The sequence below is a fragment of the Acomys minous genome (assembly GCF_964271855.1).
Source record: "Acomys minous genome assembly, chromosome: 14".
Lineage (NCBI taxonomy): Eukaryota > Metazoa > Chordata > Mammalia > Rodentia > Muridae > Acomys > Acomys minous.
In genome coordinates this window covers 27,925,434-27,950,359 of record NC_140496.1, presented here as the reverse complement: position 1 = coordinate 27,950,359, position 24,926 = coordinate 27,925,434, and the positions used below count along the sequence as shown (strand labels likewise).

Here is a 24,926-nt window from a genome sequence, read left to right as displayed (position 1 = left end):
GTGGTGGTGACTCACAGTTATGTGAGACTTAATCACATTAGCAAGTTCAGATAAGATTAGAGCACTGAGCAGCGGGGAGCGAGCATGACACTCTTACTTACTTCTCCGTGGCCCTGTCAGTAGAACTTACAGTCTCCAGAAGCATCCACTCCTCCTCAGCCATAACTTTTAAACTGAAGCAGATTTCTATTTACTCAAATTTTACCTCTAATCCAGCTTTCCTTTTATTTTGAATTAAGACCACTTGGACTATAGTGTAGCATCACTTCACAGTGAGAGCAGCAGCATTAGTGCAAAAAGAGAGCTTACTTAAAAGAAGTGCTAAGTGATTCTAAACGCTGGCTCATAGACCTACTTCCACATTCCTTCCTTTGTGTTCTGACCTATCCATGACCAATCCCCATCCAGGATGTGTGCTCAGATCCTGAGCCTTTATTTTCTTTGTCTTTAGTGCATTTGCTGCCTCACAGCCAAAAGAACTGTCTTCAAATTTATTTTTCAGCCATATCTATTTCCCTCTGATTTTCTCACGTTCAGAAGGTACTCTGGGCTTAGTCCAGCCTTTTTTTTTTTTTTTTTTTTTCTTTTTTTAAGATAGTGCTTAACAGTCCAGGGTCATAGAAAACTGGAGTGAGATGAAGCCTATCCACTCCAGGTACTTGTTTATTTATAAAGGTTTACAGAACTACTGAATGTGTGACAAGAAGAAATGCTGTTTTGGCAAAGCTATCTAAATTTTGGTTTGTTGGGCTTGGAATTTGTTTTATCCCCAAAAAATAAATAAATACACCTCATCAATCCTGAGTTTATCAAAATATTTGACATAGCTAGCTTCTCTTCCAAATATTGCTGCAACTGAAAAGTGGCACTTTCTCTTTTTCTTACCTGACGTGTGTGCGTCCCTGGGTGCATACAGCTGACAGCTATAAAGTGAGTAAGTGTGACACCCCCTTGTAAAAAAAAACAGTATAGTCTTTGTACTTGGGTTACATTTGAGGGTGGTTTTGTTCTAGAGAGCGTCCACAGTCCTACAAACCTAAACGAATGTGGCCACGGATTGCTTGGCACATGCTACCCAAGTTAACAAACTTTAAATGTCTAGCATCTTTCTAACAGGACACCTGGATTACACTGGAATGCAGGTGGCTGGGGAACATTCAGAGGGAACTGGGGATCTGTTTGCAGCCTCACTCCCAAAGCTTTGGATTAAGGATTCCTGTAATCAGAAAACATGCTGCGCTTTCATTCTTTCGGCTTTGCTGTTCTGTAACCTGCTGCCACTTGTTCAATACAGATCAGATTAAATGATAAACTGACTTGTTGGGTAATGAATTATGGGATGGCATTGTTCCAGGCTTACCTCGAGGCTCTTAAAGGGAAGAGAAATAAAATTTACTAGATCAGAAAGCACAGCTTTTTTGGGAAGGTGACAGGAGACTGGAGGCTTCTCTGCACTAGCATAGGATTGGTTGAAATTCCATGAGAAGCATTGTTTGTACACTCAGTGCTCCACAATTTTCATACAAGGAGTGCACCCTCACACTTGGTCTTCCTACTGTGTTCAGTCACATAGGGAAAAATAACTGTAAAAAATCTAGATCGCAATAGTACCGGCTTTTTTTTTTCTGTCTGAAATTTACAACTAAAAACTGAGTGGTATAAATAAAAAAAAAAAAACTCCTTTCCACCAACCAATTAATGGTGTCTGTCTGGAGTCAGAATCTATCAGGGGACTCCCTTGTGTTACTTCCTTAATTCATTCCTCTATTTAGAAAATATTTTTTAAGCATTGTGTTAGGTGTCTAGGGAAAAACACGATTTAAAAACACAGTAATTACACAGTGTTGCATGAGAGTGGGGAATTTAACTATTGTTTCAAAGATACACTTTAAAAACTCCAAGGTTACTTAGGTTTTGTACAAACTTAGACTTGACCAGCGATTTGGATGATATAATACACAGGAAACATATAACAGAGCAACCTTGTCTAGATGGCATCTAACTGAGAAGATTCTGGAAGGAACACACAGATTAAAGTTAAGGCACCTCCCCAAAAAAGTCAATGATTAGAAGATAAATGAAAATTAATGAATGCTTATCAGCAAACTAGACTTAGAAATCTACTCTCCTGACTCCTGGTAATCTCCTTTAACTACTGTATTGGTATCCATACTTTCTCTCTCCTGACTCATATGACCTCTACATCTTTATAGAAAAGAACATTGCCTGGGAGAGGGGGTAGACTGACCCATTATTACCCTATATTTGTAATCTTCTTCAATAATAGAGCCATCTCTTAGGGTTTGATACTATAATCCTAGGGACGACTCTACACCTTGGATGTCTATTCACTTTAAAATATAGCACTCAAACATTTTGCTTTCTACTTTCTATTCTTTTTCTGGAGTAAGAGCTACTGATTATGATAATAGCAGGGCGACTCCTACAGAGACTGGAGAGGATAGGCACTTATTTTCTAGCTTATTTAAGGCAGTTATTAGATCACTGTAAAGTGTATTGTCACTCTAAGGAGGCCGTGTTTCAAATGCACACGTTCATTCTCAATGTACTTGCCATTTCTTGGACTCAACAAGGGGCAAGATAGAGAAGGAATAAAAAGAGATGAAGAGGGTTTGGGACTAAACTGTTGCAACGTTTACAGAATGATGAGGTAATCATAAAGAAATTTCTGGTAAAAATATGCAAAGAAAGGATGGGCACCATCAAAGGTGTCAGTAAAATCAATAGGATTAAAATAAAACTGGTAAGGGCTATATAGAATGTTACATTTGTCCTAAGCCTGCATCAGTTATCTCTTCTTCTTTTTTTAAAATTAATTTATTCAGATTTCATCTAAATTGTTATCCCCTCACTTGTATCCTCCCATTCTTGCCTCCCTGCCTTCAGCTTTCACTCTATTCCCCTCCTCTGGATCTATGACAGAAGAGGACCTCCTCCCCCACTATCTGGTCATAGGCTATCGAGTCTCATCTTGGTAGCCTGCTTATGCTTTTTCTGAGTGCCACCCAGGCCTCCTCACCAAGGAGAAGTGGTCAAATATGGGGCACCAGAGTTCAGTGACCTCTTTTTCATAAAATGACAATGACTTCAATTCTTCCACATAGAGAAACATTTTGGGTCCTAACTGCAGTCCTGTCTTTCCCATGTTATTTATTTTGTTTGTTTGTTTGTTTGTTTTTACTTTTCTTCTGTCTTATTCAGTTCTATTGCTATGAAGAGGCATCATGAACAAAACAACTCTTATAAAAGAAAACATTTGATTGAGAGGTGAGTAGTTTACAGTTTCAGAGAGTTAATCTATTAAAACCATGATGGGGAGGATAGTGTCCAACAACCAGGCCTGGTAATGGAGAAGCAGCTGAGAGTTACATCCTGACCTGTAGATGGGAGGCAGCAAGAGACACTAGTCCTAGTGTAGGCTTTTGAAACTTTGAAACCCATCCCCAGTGACACACCTCCTCCAACAAGGACACACACACTCCTTCTCTACAATCCACAAACTGAGAACCAATCATCCAAGTACATAAAGTACATAAGCCTATTGGGCCCATTTGTATTAAAATCACGCTTTCCTTCCAACTTTCTTTGCTGAGAACATTGATCTCCACCTTATAATACCTGAATGCCTATCTGAATTGATAGATGCTGAAAGGCATTCACCTTGCAACTATGGACCCAGATGACCATATTTGGGATAGACATACCATTGCAGCCAGCCTCTTGGATAACTATGGTTCTTTCGCCCTGCCTGTTTTCTCTTATTGCCTCTTTCTTTCTGTGAAAGTAGTGTAAATGGATGTGGACCCTCTTCTACTTTCACTCTACACTAAACACAAAACTAGTACTAACGCCAGTGAAGTACTAGTCCTGACCCTCTGATAGGCAACTATACATACTGAAGCATATACACTTTCTTGCTGATAAATCTGAAGTCCTTGGTTCCAACAGTCTGTCTCAACAGGTAAGTACATAAGAATGTGCCTGCTTCACTTTGACAGCCATGCATTAACAACTGGTCAATTTACAATGACTGAAACGAAGGGCATGAAAGAGGTCAGTGAAGAAATGTGCCCCACAGGAGTAGCTACACCTATCAGTAGCAAGCAGGCTTTGATCCATTAGCAAGCTTGTGCTGTTGTTTTCATGTTTTGCTGTGAGGAAGAAGAAGCGAAACAGATAACATAAAAGTAAGTAATCTTGAGTTCAGGAATGAATGCACACTCTAGGAACTGAATTAACTATCGAAAATTGGAAGACTCTATCACTGTCCATGGTGCACAGATATATTCTTCACTAACAGGCATAGTACCTTCACTTAATATTCAATTTGACTACATCCATGATTGAAAGAGTGGTTATTATTACTCTTTCCAGTTCCCAAATATGAGAAGTGAGAGTAAAAGAGAAGAAATAATGTGTCTAGACTTAGAAGGCCAGGCCATGGCCGAGGCTTTAATTCCACTCAACCCTAGAATTTCTCCATGAGTTATCCAAAAAAATAATGCATGGTTTTTTTTAGCATCCTAGGTTGGACAAAGCAATTACTCTAACAACTGGGCCTTAAGCCAAGAAGAAGAAACATTCCTTAAGTGCTATCAAAGTAGCATTTTCCCTGGGAGATTCAACTATCATTAGTGAAATTCTTCATTTACAATATTGTGTGCAGTTCACTGTAGTGGGCCTGAGCAATGCATTATCAGTAACTCAAAGAAATTAATTTAATGGGCAATTATATGCCTCTTCCTTTGAATACGTTCAGGTAACCAGCAGTGGTGTGCTTTCTGTAAATGACAATTGCCAGCTTTAGGTACAGATTTCTAAGTTTTGTCACTTTCCATGCTACACACTGTTTTTTCTACTAAATAGTTTGCAAGAAAGTTGAGTATGACCAGAGACATTTCTGTCCACTTTCTTCATGGAGGCAAATTATTCAGTCCCAGCAGTCATTCTGTCATCCAGACATTTTAACCATTTCAGTATGTGTTATATGACTCCTACTGCAGAAGGCCCCACCTTTTGCACAGAGCAGTCTTTCAAACTGGTGTCCAGAGCATCTAAGCAGTTCACCTTCCTCAAAGTCCTCAAAAGTCCTGTATCTCTCCTCTAGATGGATAAACTCTCAACCAGCACAGTGGGCAAAGAATAACACAAAGGGAATGACTATGAAACACCTTATTTCTCTGCCCCCTTTTTAGTACTTAGATGTGTGAATAGACGTCTGATTATGTAGATTAAGTGAAGGATGTGGCACTGTGAATAATGAGTGCTGGAAATTCTCCTCTAGGGATCTGAGTTAGTAGGTCTTGAAAGGTAGGCACTGTATTTGTTTATTTAGTTGTTGCTTTGACAATTACTTGTTTTTATTTTATACATATAAATATTTTTATTAGATTTGGAACTTTATTTAAATAATACGTTTTAAACATATATGTGTGTGTGTGTGTGTGTGTGTGTGTGTGTGTGTTCCTTCAAATTTCCACTTCCTTCAAAATTTTTTATTATTTTTAACTTTTATTTATTGAATACAGATTCTTCCCTTATAGTGTGCATCACATAGGCTCATGGCGCTGGGGGAGTTCAGGAGATGGCATTGAATTTCCTGGAATTGGAATTCTAGATAGCTGTGAGTTGCTATGTAGGTAAAGAAACCAATACTGGGTCATCCGCAAGAGCATCAAGTGCGTTTAGCTGTGAGCCACAACTCCAGTGTCTTACTCATTTGTTATAAATAATTGTTTAAAGTTAGGAGGGCTGATGGTATGTATTGCAAACCACGGTCCCCTAAAGTATATGACATTGTTATGCCTGATCTCTTCTCCAATCTCTAATCTGATGCTAAATTTCAAGTTTGAACAGTCTCTAAGCTCTGTGTTGACCTTTTATAAATGTTAGGAGAAGACAACCTGCTCTAATGTGCAATTGTCCTTTGTTCAAAGTGTTAACAACTAGGCTAGTCAAACTCCTTTATATAAAAACACCTACACTTTGCGGGGGTAAGAGCTGACCATGAAATTTGAAATATGGTGAGTTGTATACTTCAGGAACCTTCAAAGTGTCCTTTCATTTTCTTTTCCCTACCGAATGGTTTGGAAGAAAGTTGAGGGTGACCAGAGACGTTCCTGTTCATGTCTTTATGGTGGCAAGCTATTCAGTGCAAGCAGTCATTCCCCCAGCCAGACATTTTAACCATTTCAGTAAGTGACATATGACCCTGACCTCAGCAGGCTCTAAACATGTCTACTGTCTTCTCCTTCTTAAATTAATCTTAACTGAGCATGCTCAGAAATATCCTTGCCCCTAATGTACTTTCATATACATAATACATATAATATAATCAATATAATATAAATTCATATCAGAAAGTACATGAAGTGCAAGGATTATATACACACAGAGACTAATATTCTAATTTTTCCTTTTTTTCCAGAGAAAAACTAATTCCTTTGCTCACTTCAGGAAATAGGTATTCATGACAGGAATTCAAATTGAGCAGTACATGAGGAGGAAAGAAGATTCAACTGATGATTTTACACTCTCTTTCATACCCTAACCTTTGCTTTGTACAAAATACTGACCAACTCACTTAACCCATATCTAAGTACCACCATCTGGGCTATTTGTACAGTAGTACATACTGTCAAAGAGTGTTGCAAAAATTAAATGCATCCTAAACTTTATATAATTCCATCTCGTTAATAAATTTGTCAGCATACTTTAATTCAAATGGGTACTTACTAGAGCCATGCAGTGTAGTTTCTGGAGATGGGCCAGTTGCTAGCACAGATCTAGTGCCCAGCCTAATCTCAGGCTAACACATGAGCATGGAACTGCAGGCACATGGGTCTCACGAGATGTGCCAATTGGTCAGGATGCCAGGCTCTATCTATAATCACTGCAATACTTTGGTAATGCACACAGAGAGCTATCTCAGCCTCATCTAAGTTAATCTGACACAAGAGGATAAAGGTTGAAATCTCCACTCACAAAATAGATAACAGATGGACTTCTTTAAAATCTACTTCTTAGCTTAATTTCATTTGTTTAAATCTTTTTGTCTAATGAGATGGCATCCCAACAGGAATTTCAAATATTCTCTTAGAAATGAGTATTTCTCTATTATTATTAGAACCTTCTCCTGTGGGGTTATCTTGTCCCAGGTGGTTTTAATATTCATTTTAGACAAATAAAATAAATACCTTTTTAATATTTGTTCTAAGACAGGATCAATGGCTTTCAAGATAAATATTACATTTGATACTCCATAATCAAACTGAGTCCAAGCAATTCTTTAAATATTCACAATTGTTCCACTTCTCCTAAATTCTGGTGATCTTATTATCTTTGTTTCACTTCATGATTATAATTGTACATTTAAAGTTTGTCCTTTATGCTTAACCTAGCATTTATTTTAAAAGAAAAAAATCTAGAAATCTATTTTATATTCTCATTCTTGTTGGTATTAAAAACATGAATGAAAAAATCCTTAAATCAGATTAACAATGGGTTTATAGTTTGGCACTTAAAAATGTTTACCTCAATTATGAGTCTCGAGTAAAATGAGCCAGTTAATGTCATTGTACTCACCAAGCTAAGTGAAATAAAATATAGGGCCTGGGGATTTGTCAAGGAGTAAACTGCTTGTGATGTAACCGAGGATACCTAAATCCAAAATCCCTGAGGAAACTCCAGCACAGCAAAGAGTATTGGAAGCACACTGGCACTGATAGCCAGTATAGTCAAATTACATATGCACATATGTAAACCTATAGATAGATAGATAGATAGATAGATAGATAGATAGATGTAGATATAAATATAGACAGATAGATAAATATAGATACAGATATCACACAGAGAGAGAGACAGAGAGGAGATAGAAAGGCAAAAAGAGAAAGACCATAACACACACACACACACACACACACACACACACACACACACAGACATGAAAGAAAGAGAGACAGAGAGACTCTTATTAAGTCATAATAACACATGTTTATGTTATCAATTTCAAATCCTCTGAAGTTCAGAATGAAGCTGGGTTTATCTGGAGAAAGAAGTACCCTGTAGGTATCCTCTGTATGAAAGCATCTTACAAATTTTGTCAGAGACAAATCCATGTCTTCGCAATGGAGGTATGTTACAAAAATTATGATTTTTGTCAATCTTGTTTTATAGTTTGATTTTTCTTGTATTTGTAATAGTAATCATGATAAATCCTAACTAGTTATTTCATTATTGCAGAAAGGGTTGTTTTTCGTCTTTTATTATGGAACAGTTTTTACTACCATTTTTTGTGGGACCTCCCTGTCGGCACTTTCTTCCTCCTCACTAACATGCAGCAGACTGTTTCAGACATTCGTGGTTTCTCTTACCTCTGTACCCCTCATTATGGATACACAGCCCAGCTCACCCCAATGCTCTCTGTCACAGGTAGGTGCTTCCAGGGCCAAGGGAGGAAAAGCTCTAAGAAGAGCCAAGCTTTGGGCTATTTTACTCCCTGTAAATTCCACACTGAATACATGGATGCTAGGAATCAAAGATTCAAATGATTACTGAAATAAGAAACCCACCTGCATCTTCCCTGACAGGGGTTTGGTACTCTTTCTGAAGTTAATAGCTCATTGCCCCCAGAGCATCTGTTTTCTTTTGTCTTTCTTGTTTTGAGTTTCCTTGAAAATGAATCCTTTGTTTCTAGATTGCCCTGAAATGTTTCTTAAACACCTGTTTGGTGAATTCATTTACTTTTGTTCCTTAGAATGAGGTACATGATTGCTTATAATTGGGACAACCTTGATGAATATTAAAGCAGAGGCATCATTCTCATTAAAAATGGAGCACAGGTTAAGGTTAACTTCAGTAGATTGTATTCTATTCATGAAAAATTTATTTTTAAATATAACTACTGCTTATATCCTTTATACAAAACTATTTTTTTTCTTTCAAGCTTTACATGGTCTTAAACTAAAATAATGAGGTATAGTTTCTCTTCTCTCTCAGAGGCTGAAGGTGATAATGGCACTTCAGCACTATAAATTATAAGCATTTCATGTCTGTTCATTTCTGAATGGGATTAACACTTCTAATAAACCGAGACCAGCAAATTATGTGCTCTGTTTTATTGTTCTTTTACTGTTACAATGGAAGAACCTACAGCCACAGTGAGGCCTTAGTGGAGAAAACAGCACCTGAAACCAGGGAAAGCAGATTCCAACGCCTGTGCCCATCCAGAATTATTTCTGCTTAAATACACACATACACACACACACACACACACACACACACACACACACACACTGTTCTGTCTTTAGATTCCGTGTGTGCATTTGTTATTTTGAAAGTGTATCATTATGTAGCCCATGGATAAATGTATTTCAGATATCCCTCCCTTTTTCTCAGTGCTAGGATAATAGATGTACCCCACAATATCCAGTTACAACTCTCTTTCACAAGTTTCTGATCAGGAAATCCTCTTCATAGCTCACAAATGCATTCATGATTACACCTAGGTTACTATCTGTCAGTTCCCGTGTCTCTGAGATGTTCCCTTGTTTTCACAGTTGCGACCAGAGAACAAAGAGTGATGTTTAGAATATACAACTCAAATTTTCCTTGCATCCCTCTCTGTGGTATGCATAAGTAAGTGCCCTTGACTCTTTATTAATGTTCCTTTTTTCACATTTATTTTGATATGGATTAAAATCAAGGGTATTAATAAATACTAGCTTTATTTCCACATTATCTTTTATTCAAGCCTTTCTAGAATTCAGTATAATCTGATTTGAATTCTTGAAATATTGATGGTTTTATCATGTCTTGTACAGAAACATATTTAAATGCTATGCAATTTTTATTTTGCTTAGAAATAACATGAAAAGAATGTTCTTTTCGTATGTGTATGGCAGAGGGTGTGTGTGTGTGTGTGTGTGTGTGTGTGTGTGTGTGTGTGTGTGTGTGTGTGTGTGTGTTTGTGTGTGTGTGTGTGTGTGTATACACTTGCCAATGAAGACACCATGAAGGCCAAAGCTTGACTTCGGGTTGTCTTCCTCAGTCATCTCTCTATCTTACATTTGAGGCACGATCTCTCCCTAAGACCTGGATTAGCTGTTTCAGCTAGACAGGCTGGACACAAAACTCTCATGATCTGTCCGTCTTTACTTGTAGCACTGAAGTTGCAGATATAGTCTTCTATGCCTGACTTTGTACCTGGTTGCTGAGGACTTGAGTCCTGCCTTTCACATTTTTTAAATAAAAATTTTAGTTAGGTAAAGTGGACTCTTGTAAAGTTTGTGTAATACAAATTTTTACTATGTAGCTATTATAGTAGCTTCATTAAGTATTAAAAAGAAACCCTACATTATCAAAGGCACCCAAGGTGTTATTTTAGTAACACCACAAATAGATTCCCTATAAAACAGTAGATTTTATACATAATTTTCAGGGGGAAAATCATATTTAATTTGTATTAAAGATATTTTAATGCTTCTATAATAGTTAAAATGCACAAAAATGCCCAGATATGGAAATGTTTCCTTCTAAGCTATATTAATTACATTTGTGATTTTGCTACAATGCAAATTGTTTTGGGTTGGGATGATACCTTCAGAGGCTTCTTGTGAACAATGAAATATATCTCAATGGTAAAATATCTAGATAGAACAAACCATTTATCATCTGTCTCACAGGTACCAAATAAATACATTCACACAAGGAAGAAACAAGCCCAGATACTTACTGATCTCAGTAGCAATGATGGTGATGTTGTGCCAGACACTTAATTCTCTGTCCAGTGGAGTTGCCAGTGTGATCTTGCCATCATCTGCATTGATGTTGAACTGTCTCTCCAGGTCAGTGTGACGGTCGATGGAAAACCTATGGAACAAAGAGATGGGTAATCTCCTTCAATGTACCTGTGTTGCCTACTTTCCCAAGCAGACCTTTAGTAATCCTGGGAGACTCCTAGTTGTGAAGCCAAATGAATTGGGGAAACTCTGTGGCATCATAATTTGTAAAACAAAATGACTGAATGAGGCTCAGGAAACCCAATAATTACTATCCAAGGAGCAATTAGCCACATATGCAACATGGAGGTCATAAACCACCATCAGTTTCAATAGGTAGAATCTTCAAAAACTGATGCTGATGAAGAGTTAATTGGACAATCCATCACATTTATTAGACAACTTATGATAATTAGTCATAGCCACAAGATACAATATAAAACAACAAACTCAGGCCAATGCAAGGTATGCTGGCAGCATGTTATTCATTGCTGTTCAAAGAAATGCAGGCTTTTGCTAAATTTATCTCTAACTTTATCTTTGAAGTTTTATTTTTGTCAAGATAGTTTGTTATGCTTTCATTTTAAGTAATTATTTCAGTTTTCAATTAGTGTGATTGGTGAAAAATCATGTAGTTCTAGGTAATGCAGTAAATATTTTTAATAGCTAAAACATCTGCCTTGATATACGTACCATAAAGCATGTTGCTGAATTAATAGTTTCAAATGGACATGAAAGCAGTCCCTCAGTTGAGAAACCTCTTCCAAATTGAAATTAAAGAGAATATTTAGGGATTGGTTAGGTAGCTCAGTGTTGGAAGTATGTCTCAGGATGGTGGGTCACCCAATTTTTTATTAAGTGGAGTTGCCAGCATTATTTTCTCAGCATCTGCACTGTATAGTCAATTAAATAGGTCAGTAGATACGTGTCACTAAATAAATTGTTATTCTTCCATCTTTGTAGCTTTTTATTCATTAAAAATGGTATGTGCCTTTATAGGATAGAATAAAAGACCTACCAGTTAACAATCATCAGGAGAGTGTTTGCAATAGTACCACAAGCTAAATTGTTATTGATATTTATTTATTGATAAATTCCTTGTTAAAACAACATGTGAACTGATAACTTTTGATTTAGTAATGATTCAGCTACAAGTGAAACTGAGGCAGTGAGTAGTAGCCATATAGTAGAGATTTAAAGACTCCATCTCAACTATCAAGAACTCCACAGATAGGGGTGAATAGTTCCCAAAAATGGTGATCATGAAGAGATATTTATTATAAAACCTTTGAATACACAGTAATTGGAGATGAGACCAAAGGCGATTTTCCTAAAACATAATGGTTAAGAAAACCACTGAGATTCCAGTGTTAGTGGTAAAGAATATCTGCACAGACATATGCTTTGTGCCAAAAAATGTGTCTACTCTGACTGTTCAAAAGAGCTAAGAAATGTCCACAGGATTAATTATCACTTTCTGCACCATAAGTTTCTTAAATAAAATTTTCAGGCATTCCTGGGTTCTAGCAATTTTATTTTTGTGCTACCATGGTGTTTAACACATGGATGCAATGGGTTTCTCAGAGGCCATAGTAAGTGAGACTTAATCAAATCAGTGATGTGCAATGAGCCCCCCATTTAAAGCATGCTTCTTGGCTATTTAGTGGTTATAGCATCAGTGCCTGGAACCTCTAGCCTAATCAAGATGGAATGTGTTAAGGTATTTTAGACAAAGCTCCTTTTTCATTCCATTGCTCTAAGTTGAGTGACAAAGATAAGAAACTTGTTCAGAATATATATAATATATAAAATATAATAGATATATGTCTTTTTTCTTGGGTTTGTATTATTTGTATATGTATAAGTGCATGTGTGTGTTTAAGTGTGTGTGTGTGTACATTTCCACGTATACACATGAAGGTGTTGAGGTTCAAAGCTTGTTTTGGAAGTTACATTACCATCTCCTCCATTTTATTTCTTGCTTCAATCATACCCATGGTTGGCCAATTTGGGAAGTCTCTCTATCCAACTTGTTCTGGGGAATCTGTGTTTTCATCTTTAGAGGATGTAATTGCAGGTGGAGATCTGAGCATCTGTGCACTAATCCTCTTGCTTGCACAGAAAACTCTATCTCTACTGAGCCTTATATCTGTGTTTTAGTGTGCATTATTTTATTTTATTTTATTTTTATTAATTTATTCTTGTTACATCTCAATGGTTATCCCATCCCTTGTATCCTCCCATTCTTCCCTCCCTCCCATTTTCCCCTTATTCCCCTCCTCTATGACTGTTCCTGAGGGGGACCTCCTCCCCCTGTATATGCTCATAGGGTATCAAGTTTCTTCTTGGTAATCTGCTGTCCTTCCTCTGAGTGCCACCAGATCTCCCCCTCCAGGGGACATGGTCAAAGGTGAGGCACCAGAGTACGTGAGAAAGTCATGTCCCACTCTCTTGTGGGGAGAGAGGAACACTCCTTCATTTCCGGATGGGAATGCAAACTAGTACAGCCACTTTGGAAATCTATCTGGTGCTATCTCCGGAACTGGGAATAGGGCTTCCTCAAGACCTAGCTATTCTAGCCAATGGTGCATTTTTTTTGTTATTAAAAATTCACTTAACCTTTTTCGTTGTGTTTAAAATTATGAATATATATATATATTGGATTTGACTATGAGAACAAATTATACATAAGTCTTTGGTTCTTTGTAGGTACTAAGGATAAGGATAGGTCCAGTATTAACGTTGCTCAATAATATATAATCTTAAAGTAGTTGAAGGATAGTAGAGAGTGACCCACCTCTAACAGTGTATATAAAGCACAACACTAGATAATCTGCTGGTATTATTTGACTTCCATAACACAAATTGAGGCCTAAGGATTTATTTCATATTTTAGAGTTCCATTTCATTACAGTCTGCAGGGAGTGAGTCATATGAATTTAACAAGTAAGCAGTGAATGCATCCATTTATTAAGATCAGAAGTAAAAATAATAACATTACACGATTGCACAATGGAGGGAACTTGATAAGAATAGAAAGCCTTCAGTTGAAGGTTCTTGTCTATTTGGAAGGTGTCAAGAAATACTTTGGTGCTTCCTTTTCCCTGTATCTATCTACATATATTCTCTGTCTCTGTCTCTGTCTCTCTCTCTCTCTGTCTCTCTCTCTCTCTCTGTTTGTCTCTGTGTCTCTCTCTGTCTCTCTGTCTCTGTCTCTGTCTCTGTGTCTCTCTGTCTCTCTCTGTCTCTCTCTCTGTCTCTCTCTGTCTCTGTCTCTCTCTCTGTCTCTCTCTGTCTCTCTCTGTCTCTGTCTCTCTCTCTCTCTCTCTCTCTCTCTCTCTCTCTCTCTCTCTCTCTCTGTTCATATCCCAATTGTAGTCCTCTCCCTCCTCTTCTTCTGGTCATACCCTCTCTCTCTCTCCCTCTATCTCCTCTTCCCATACTCCTCAGAAAAAAAAGTATGCCCCACTAAACCCACCCCAGCACATCAAGCCACGTCAGGACTAAGGGCATCCTCTTCCACTGTGGCTATGCAAGGCAGCCCTGCCAGCAGTGGGGGCCTCTGGGCGGGTGGGCAGTTGACTTAAGATCAGGCAACAGAGTCCATGTCAGAGACAGCCCCTGCTACCCTTACTAGGGGACCCACATCAAGGCCAAGCTGCCCATTGGCTACATTTGTGTAGGGAACCTAGGTCCAGTAAATGCATGGTCTTGGGTTGGTTCTTCAGTCTCTGCAAGTCCGCCTGGGACCAGGTTAGTTGACACTGTTGCTCTTCTTTATAGAGCTTCTGTCTCCTCTGGGTTCTTTTATCCCCACCTCCCTACTCTTCCAAAAAACTCCCTGAGCTCTGAGGTTGTGCATCTCAGAGGACAGCTATCCTTTTTAGAAGCTACATTTATACTGAATATTAGAAATAGATAGAAATAGGGGATTGACAGAGTGTTATGTTGGGAAGTTTATGTGCCCTATAAAACTTGCATTTAGGAATTCAAATCCCCAATAAACTAAAGAGTGAATGGCTGAAGTGGGTTCTTCTCTTCTTTTACAAATGAACCCCAGGGGGGTCAACAAGACCTTTCCTACCACATGAGAAGACAGTGAGATAGTTGTACAATCAAGCATAAGAGGGGAGGGGCCCCATTAGAAACTGCTCTGCCAACATTCTGGTCTCGGACCTCCCACCCTCTGGAAGTCTGAAAGATAAATACTGTTGACATAAGCTGCCCAGTACATGGTAATTTGTTAAAAACCTCTTGAACAGACAAGACTCCATCTAAGAGGTAATTCCTTATCTCAATTTGGAATCCACCAACTGGCTATATCAGTAATTTATCAGTATTAAAATATGCGATATAAGGAAAGGTGATTTGCTAAATAAGATAATTAGGATTTAGGATTCTGAGTGCCAGGAATAAAGTCTTCTATCTCTGATCATTTTTATATACCTCTGGATAAACTGTAATCTGTCTTATTTTTCTCTCAAACTCTGCTGTGCTGTTTGAGAGCATAACTAGTTTGTGTGTTACCAGAAAAGTCCTAGGCACCATAACATCACGTGTCCCTAACCCTTGCCATAAAGTACAAAGGTCCACGGTCTGGGACTATAATTTCCTATCCAGGATTCATCACCAGAAAATTATAGAAAGCAAAAGTAAAAGCAAAAACAAAGAACCAGAACACTTGCCAAGAAATATAGAGTGGCTTAAAAATAACAAGCCAGGAGTAATGACTAGAATCTGTAGTGATAGACAAGTTTGAAAAAGTGACCACTACAGAAAATGCCTCAGAACACCAGCCTGTCACTTAGTTACTCTGAGATTCCTCTGATATTTGCACTCAATAGTGTCACAGAAGGTAGAGAAAATGCTGTCCTAAAGCCAGAGACTCTTCTGCTGAAAGTCACTTGGCAGTTGGTGTCCTATCAACCTCTTAGTCCCAGATACCAGTCTATAAATTGTAAAACAGTCAACTAACTCTACAATGTACTGTTATGCAGTAAGTTGAAAAGTAACCCAATAGTAGGTATAAAAGTAAATATATAAATGATGAGATTGCTGAGGGACCAGACTGATTGTGGGGATGAGAGTCCAGAAATAGAAAGATGTAACTGAAGATCCTAATTCAAATACTTGAACAGCTTTTGAGAAGAGCAATCTATCCTAAAAGACTCCACCACTATTTCCAAAGTCTTTGTGGTATTTGTCTGCATTGCTTTTCACCTCTGGGACTGTAGGTATCTCATCAGAACACACACACACTCCAGTTGAAGAGCAGGGAAACTACAGTGGCTTTCTAGGTCATGATTTTTCCACAAGTCGTCTTTACTACTTGGCCCGGTCTTTGTTGGGCTTTTCTTTCTGAAGAATTTCTCTCCTGTTATTCTTCAAACATTTACCTGACCTCTGCTCTTTACTTACAAAAAAAATGAAAGTTTATTCATCCATCGTAACATGAAATAAGTTGGACTTTTTTGTTGCTGTAATTTAATAATGTTATGTGGAAATAGTCATTTATTGGGTATGGTTATTATTATAATGTGAATCATGTTATTAAGGAGATTGGAGACAAAAGGGGGAAAAGGAACAAGTTCATGGTCTAGGATTAGTGCTTAAAAAGAAATATGTGATACTTAATACATTTAAAGACCTTATTTTTTTATGTACATGATTGAAATCTCCATTCTGATTCCTTGAGATTTTATGTATTATATTTATGGATCCTTTACACAATTACTTATGATGTTTTATTTATAAATTACAGCTTCGAGCAGAATAATATGCACATTGGAGAATCACTTTCCTGCCATAATAAGATAACACTTCTCATTAATACAGTGGGAGGCAGAATGGGAGAAAATGGGCTTCCTGGGTCACGATTGTATCACTATTAGTGATGAGAGCTTTGCAAATAGTACCTTTCAAGTGGAAAAGACAAGTTTTAGAAACCCTACTATCTGTGATAGCCAGCATTCACAGAAATCCTACTGAAACTTTATTTGTAACCCAGCAATACACTGCTTGACTTCGTCACCAGTCTTCCTCAACACCAGAGTTCTGCTTCCTGGAACTAAATGCCAAAGACTTCACCAATTTCCTTTGTGGAATTAAGAATACACATTCAAAAAAGGCCTCCAAGTTAGTTGCTTAGACTGTAGGTTAAAGGGGTAATTTAACATAAAGCTCAGTGACTGGACGTGACCTCATGTCAATGGTTTTATTCAATTCAGAGAAGCTTTCAGATATCAGAACTAAGTTTAAGAAAATAACACTGGAGTTTATGTCAGAGTCAGTCCCCGCTTCGACCACTTCCCCTTGGTGGGGAGGCCTGGTGGCATGAAGAACAAGCAGGCTACCAAGATGAGACTTAATAGCCTATGACCACATGGTGGGGGAGGACGTCCCCCTCTGTCTTACCCTAGGGGAGGGGAATAGGGTAAAATCGGGAGGGAGGGAGGAATGGGAGGATACAAGTGATGGGATAACAATTGAGTTGTAATCTGAATAAATTAATTAAGTTAAAAAAAGAAAAAAATAAAATTTATGGCCTTTTCATGTACATATTAAAAAAAGAAAACAACACTGGTTTTGTGAAAATGACTGAGTGAACGGTATTGTGTGAGTAACAGTACATTGGTACATTTCTGATGTTTCTGATGATTTAAAAAACAACTTTCACCTGATTAATATGCTGTCTCAACAGACATAATTCCACTTCATATTTTGAGCCAATATTTGGGGACATAATTCCCCCTTCTTATATTCAGGTGTTTGGGTATAAAAGATTTATATCAGATTCATTATTTATAAAGTACACATAATCTCTCTCTCTCTCTCTCTCTCTCTCTCTCTCTCTCTCTCTCTCTCTCTCTCTCTCTCTCTCTCTCTCTCTCCCTACACTTCTTAACTCTCTTCACCTGACCTAGCCCCAAGGCCATGTAACCACAGGAAGGCTCCATGCCCCTCTGAATTTCCCCCTCTCTGCAATCGAGAACATTGAAGTGTAACAATTTGGTGATCCTGATCACTTTTAGGATTGATCAGGTTCTCGTCTATCTCCTGTGACCCCAGGAGATACTTGAGGTCAAACTGCAGGTTGATTAAGGAGCACACCCCAAAGCTGAAGGAATTATTACACCATTCCAGTTAAAGAAACAACATGGAATAAAGTGCCTTCTTCTAAGGGTGATATCAGTGAGATAGCTGATGACTGTTTAATGGCATAAAGCTTTAGTTTCTAATTTCTCTGCTAAGTGCAATTTATTGTTGTTCTAAAGTCACTTCATCAAAGAAACACCTATATATAAATGTTAACAATTCCCACAAATAAAGTCATAATTGAGGATTTTAGACTGTAATAAAAAGTATCATGGCAAGAGGTTTTGTTTGTTTTATTTTGGAAGATACTTGGGCAACTAGCTTTGTATTAAACAACAACAAAGACATTTTAACGATTCTGGCATCTGAGCTCCATATGAAAAAAAAATACTGTGGTGTTCCTACCTGCTTTTGTCACAGCAAGAAGGAAGAAAACACAACCATATGTTTTGAGGTATCATTTATTTTACTTAGGATCAAATATAGAACACGTGGTTTCCAAATATAGTTCAGTTTTCTTGACCTTTCTATCTTCCTGTCTGTGTGTGGGGGTGTGTAAGACACATGCATTTGTGTGTGTGTGTGTTATTACAATATGTTCTCCATACTCATTGGTAAAGTAGCTTCACAAATTACATCATGTGTAAATGTGTTCAGTATTAGAAGACAAAAGCCATGATCGAGAGAAGAGGTTCTCAACCTGAGGCTCCCAACCCCTTTTGGGGTTGCATAGCAGATACCTTGTATATCAGATATTGACATTATGGTTCATTACAGTAGACAAAATACCATTATAAAGTAGCAATGAAATAATTTATGGGTGGAATCACTAACACATGATGAACTTTTTTATTAAGAGTCACAGCATTAGGAAGACTGAGAAGCACAGCCCTCAGGTGAATCCGAGAATGTAAAATAAAGATAGTTTGGCTCACAATCACTTCCTTGAAATTTACATTATATTTTACAAGAAATTTGAATGATTCTATCAGAGTCAGGAAAAAATAACACATACAACAAGAATTCTAAATAAGATGATATGACTCCAAACAAGAAAATAGAATTTACAATTATACCCTGTAAAGGTATAAAATTTAATCTTTTAAATATTGATTTCAAAAAAGTATTCATGAATATCATTGTCAAATGAAACAATAAATGTTCAGAATACAAATGTGATAAGATCTTGATTTCTGGTTTGGTCATATCTTGAATTGAGGAAAGAGAAAGATTTTCCAAGTGTTTTTTTAGAAGTGTGTGTGTGTGTGTGTGTGTGTGTGTGTGTGTGTGTGTGTGTGTGTGTATGTGTGTGTTTGCGTTCGTCTTGTGTCCACATATGTAGACATACATGTGAGCATCCTCTAGGGAGAGGTCTTTGTTAGAAGTAGCACCAGATATAAGTGCATCTGTTTTGAAAACACAGAGGAGTATGACTTGCCCAGAAAAAGTGCAGAGGTAGAAGGCTGGTGTGATTCTTTCCGAACTCTGGAGGCACATACTGGAAACACAGAGCTTCAAAATCAGCCTTGACTATACAATGAGACTACCATGCCTACATAATAAGACCTTTCTCAAAAACAACAACAACAACAACAACAACAAAATGAAACAACAATCATAGAAAAAGCAGCTTCCATAGAAAGGATGACAAGCAAAATTGAAAGGGTTTAGGTTCAAAATATATAAATCCATATGTCAGCTTCTCCTTAATTAGAATAAAATATGGGGCAGTGACATTATATAGGGAAGACACGTTTGACCCCCGTTTTGAAGGCTTCAAGTAAGGCTCTCTACCATATTCTTCTGTGCCTTTGGTTATATTCCCAACAATGACAGGAGGATAGGTAGTGTTTTCTATCCCTGAGTTAATCATGTGAATATTTGGTGAAAAATTCAGAAAGGAATTAAGACACCAAAGTCTCCCTTTAGAGAAGTAGTTCTCAACATGTGGGATGTGACACCTTCCGGGTCAAACAACCTCTTAACAGAGGTTGCTTAAGATCATCATGCATATCAGAAACTTTCATTATGAATCATAACAGTAGTAAAATCATGTTTATGAAGTTGCAATGACAATAATTTTATGATTGAGAGTCACTACAATATGAGAAATTGCATTAAAGGGTCACAGTGTTAGTAAGGTTCAGAATTACTCTGTTGGAGCAACTTCCCATTCTACAATTTTCCACTATACCTTGCTTTCTAAATGACCCATCTCCCCAGATGACTATAGTTTGATGAGATATCCTTTGAGAGACATTTACCACAGTAATAAAAACAAAATTAAAAACAGACAGGTATGATAGAAGGTAAGGGCTATTAGATTACTGACCTAGCTTTCCCTTTTTATACAAAAGACATTGCATTAGGTAGATACAATTATTCTCATGCGTAACATAGTTCATATGTGGTGAGATAATAAAAGAATACAGCTTTCTTGGAGCTAACATTGAGACAAGAAAAGATCCAAGAGGAATAAAATTCTACAAAAAGTATTCCTACCAGTAGAGAGCAAAGAGGAAGATTCCAGCATAGAAAGATGTTCTCTCTGTGTGTGAAGACTTTAACACAGAACCATTTGACGCAAGTGTGGTAGTCAATGAAAAGAGGTACCAAGAAAAAAGTCAGAGAGAATGTAACCAAAAATTGTTTGAAGGATTTTTAACAATCATTATTCACCCTAAAGACTCAGGAATTTCAATTAATTTCATTATTAATTGAGTGTCTATATAGCTACACTGATCCAAAGATAGTGAGACAATCTGTTATTGAAAAGGAGCTTTCTTCTCCTTAAATGATAACTTTACATTTTAGCACAATTGAAAATACTGATTTTAACTATTCTTTCCACAAACAGTATTCAAATTAGGTAATTGCTATATACACAAAATGACAGATTTAGTAACAGTCTATAATAATAATAATATTCAATATTAATACTTAGTAAAGCATTGAACTAATTATTAAATCTTTTCTATCTTTCAGTATGTAGATAAATCTTATCTTAATTTTTCTTTTAATTATTCATATAAAATTGTAGAATTATCCGTATAAAACTAAACTGTATTCAATATCCTAATGTTTACAGTTGTAAATGAAGATAATATATACTTCTATAAAAATAAAGCCTCTGAAATAATATGTATACTATCCTGACTATGTACTACAATCAGCAATCTACACACAAAAAAATTCTAAGAACCTACAAGAAAGATTGATTTTGTTTAGCTGCTTTATTTTCAATCTTGGTCAGACTTCTATACAATGCAGAAAACATGCATACTCCCAAATAATAAATGGACATTGCATAATATTATCAAATCAGTGCTGGTTAGAAAAAATTGTAATTTTACTTATGTTTTGGAATTCTAGATGGACATAAGACTCATTTAGCAACAACCTAGGTTATTGTAGTAACTGCTGGAAATTTATCGGTTGGTAAGGCATGTATGCTACCAATTGAAAATTAGAAATACAAGACTATCAAAGTCACTTCTTTAATTGCCTGATATGCGAAAGAAATAACTTAAGTACAGCATCTTGGTATCCTGCCATATGCTATTCTTTCTGTGGCAAAAATGTCTTAATACCATAACTCCCATTGCCAAATGGAATGCTAATCCCACCCAGTCAGATCTTCTTACACAAAGCCCAACATCATACATTTTAATTTCAGCTCATGTTACCTGGAATGCTTCCTCTTTGTTTAAAGTTCAGGCCAGCACTGTGACTGCACATTTCCTGCCTTCATCAATCCAACCCTCACCCACTCCATCCACCCCTGTCTAATAACACAACTTCCTTTGGGATGCCAGCTAGCCTTTTGTTGTTCTTTGTAAGGCTGCCATGATTTCGGCCATGTGCTAGAACTTCATAAATATCATTCTTATTTATTACTATTCTAAGACAGGATTCCTGGGGAGTCCTGAACAAATGTCTATGCACACAACCTAGATAACTTAGGATGACAGACCAAATAAAGATACCACTGATATCCAACTTGATGAACCTATGAGTTACAATTGAGTTGCTTACAGGAATATGGATAAGGGGCTGTTTACAAGAGGAGAAATGACTAAAAGACAGCTGCATCACCAAAAGTCCACTCTAGCATGGGTGAGCACTCATGAAGAGCACATTACATAACTTGGCTGGGTATCACAGCTGCCTTACTTATCCTAGGCAGCTGAGCTGACCCAAGAGTTGTTTATCAGCCGTCCTTGTTGTTTACATGACCGTGGAGAGGAAGAAGTGTTAAAGAGTGTGTAACGCATCTTGTTATTTTCTGGGATTTCCTGAAATTTCTGAGTTGTTTATGTTGTGAATCTAACAAATTTTGCCTGATGAAGGAATGTTTCACCTGCCTTTAGAATTTATGTTTTAAGGAGCTTCAATATAAGAAGGGATGTTTTTATTTATTTTTACTTGGAGAAAATTGCTATGCAACAAAGGCAAAGCTGCAAACATCTGTAGATCATTGCAAATCTAATTTATACCTAGGGACCTGTTAAAAGGCGAACAAGGGCTAGGCATCACATTTGGTTGAAGTCAGATGCACTTAACAGAGAGGATCTAACAGATTTTTTACAGAATAGGAAAATAGATATATTCTACTCTCAACCTGAGCCTTCTGAAATGATTCTGTTTTTCCTCTACATCATAAATCAAATCTGATTGTCTTTATCAACAGCAGGATAGGTTGTGCCATGCACAGTTTCAAAATGTTGTATAGAAATTAGATGAAAAAAAAAACTATGTTGAAATCATGAGCGCTTGCTTGAGTTTACTAAATTTACTACAGTAAGTATACTCATCATAAATTTTCACACTTTTACATAAAACAATAAATCCAGAATTTATCAAAACCATAGAAAGGAGGCAGCCCCGGCAATAGTGGCCATCAGACTGCATTTAACAAAGCCCTTAAAATAGACATCACTGATGTCAGGAGAAAGCCTAAACCAGGTAAGAGGTCAGGGTTTCAGTGTCAATCCATGAAAAAAAAAACAGTCTTCACTTTAAGCCGGTACTTACACAGCATTCATCAGTGGTCTCCTATCATAGTTGCTTTGGTAATCGTGAGGTTTTCTCTACAGCTCCATACGGAGGGCAGCTAGTGAGAGACCACAGTGGGTAGAACAATTGCCATATACATAAAGATTTGAGATTAATCCCAGGAAGCCATGTAAAGGTGCGTAGCGTCACTACTATGAACTGTGAGTGATAATAGGAGAACCCATGGGAACTTGTGGCCCAGTTAGTCAGGTGTGCTTAGCAGTGAATGGGAGAAAAATGAATCTCAACCAAGACAGAAGGTGAAGACTAATGACCACCACTTAAAGGGTTTTGTTTTGTTTTGATTTGATTTGTAGAGACATAGGCCCCCCCCCCCCCTGTGTAGACCTGGCTGTCCTGGATTTCTCTATGTAGACCAGGCTGGCCCTGAACTCATAGACCCTGCCTGTCTCTGCCTTCTAAGTCCTGCCACTAGCAGTGTGCTGTTATTTCTGTATACATGCCATGACATCCAGGTGGTGGCACCTTATAACACTAGCAATCCAAGGCTCTGTCAATCCCAATTACAGGTAGCTGCACTCATTCAAAACCAACTAATCTATTGCAAGAGTTTTAAAGAATATTTTAGGAGTCTTATCTGAAAAGCATTTCTGAGGCAGAATAAAATCTTGAAGGGCAATGGCATTTCTTTATTGAATCGGGATTGTATGAGTCAACTCTATGTGTTCCTACATTCTTTAGAGAGACATTTTCAGCTTCATCATTCATACTGTATCTGCCCTACTCTATAGCCTTGGCAAATAGACAAAATTAGAGTGAGTTCATGTTAGTCCATGGGATGGCATCACAAAGATTTTTACTAATGCCCCTAATTCTTTTTCCTCAAATGGGTCTATTACCTATAAGATCAAGAAAGCAAAGCATCATGTACAAGGAGGACAGTTTGTTGGAGCCAAGCATTGTTATATTTATGACTGTGGGTGGGTCATGAGCTAGAGCATAGAGGAGCTCATAAGTTCAAGTGTCCTCACTTCCGCATGGCATTTCGTGTGTTCCAAAGGCTCTGCAGAGTTCATGGGTAGCCCGCACGGTGTGCCCACACATTGTTAGCAAACGCCAGACTCCTTTCCAGGTGAACTTAACAGAGGATCCTACAGCAAAGAAAGCTGAGCTCAAACTGAAGTTCCCACACTCCCTCTGTTGTTTAGAACACTCTGGAGAATGCCTGTCCCTGGGGAAAGGTAATGAGGTTTGATTTTTCAAACTTAGCAGGAATAAGTGCACTTTTATAGTACAAAAATGCTGTGTTCAACACTGGTCTCTCTGTCTGGAAAATTTACAGGAGGATACAATTTTGAGCCGACTGCAAGTGAGGACGCTATTTAGAGACATACATAATGAAATAAACCCCTTAGTTATGAATCAGTTATTGTATTTCACTGAACTCCAACTGTTCCTTTCTCACTGCTTAATTTCATTCTCGCTTGCTTTTGTTATTATGCCTAAAGAAACCATTTTAGCATTTTTTTGCATGCACTTTGAGAATCAAAAAATTCCATCTACAAGTTTTCTGCTTTTTTGCCTCTAATTGCTCCACTGGTTGCTCTGGCTGCTTTAATAAATAATATTGTCTGCATTCTACTTCTCCCAGAATTCTGTTTATTTATTATTTCTCTAAGGGGAAAAGAGTATCTTGGGTGGGGAGGGGGAGAACAGATAAACAAAGCAATAAACACAGTCCACTCTCCAAGTTAATACGAGGTTCTCTGTAAGATGACATAGTTTCACATTAACTTCGTTAAGCAGCTGTATTTGCTTCTACTCAGATTTCATTAGGAAACCATTCTTTTCACTTAACTTTAAAAACTCTACAGTCTGCCTTTATTTATTAGAGTGACATTGCTTGAATTAAAGGATAGCTAAGCTAACTATGTAGGGCTTGGTTTTCCTGTGGTTATTCAGTCAAACTTCTTCCCATAGAACGAGAAACAAAAGCATGGGGATGTATCTTTA

The 24,926-nt window shown here is 37.4% G+C and overlaps 1 protein-coding gene across 5 annotated transcripts in view; it reads right to left on the bottom strand.

Moving 5' to 3' along the window:
* CDH8 (cadherin 8) overlaps nt 1-24,926 on the bottom strand; it is a 386,819-nt gene that overhangs the window by 121,807 nt on the left and 240,086 nt on the right. For all 5 annotated transcript variants that reach the window (XM_084757456.1, XM_084757455.1, XM_084757457.1 and 2 more), the window contains exon 8: nt 10,757-10,893. In XM_084757456.1, the coding sequence (XP_084613582.1) occupies nt 10,757-10,893 (137 nt within the window). The remainder of the gene's footprint in view (nt 1-10,756; nt 10,894-24,926) is intronic.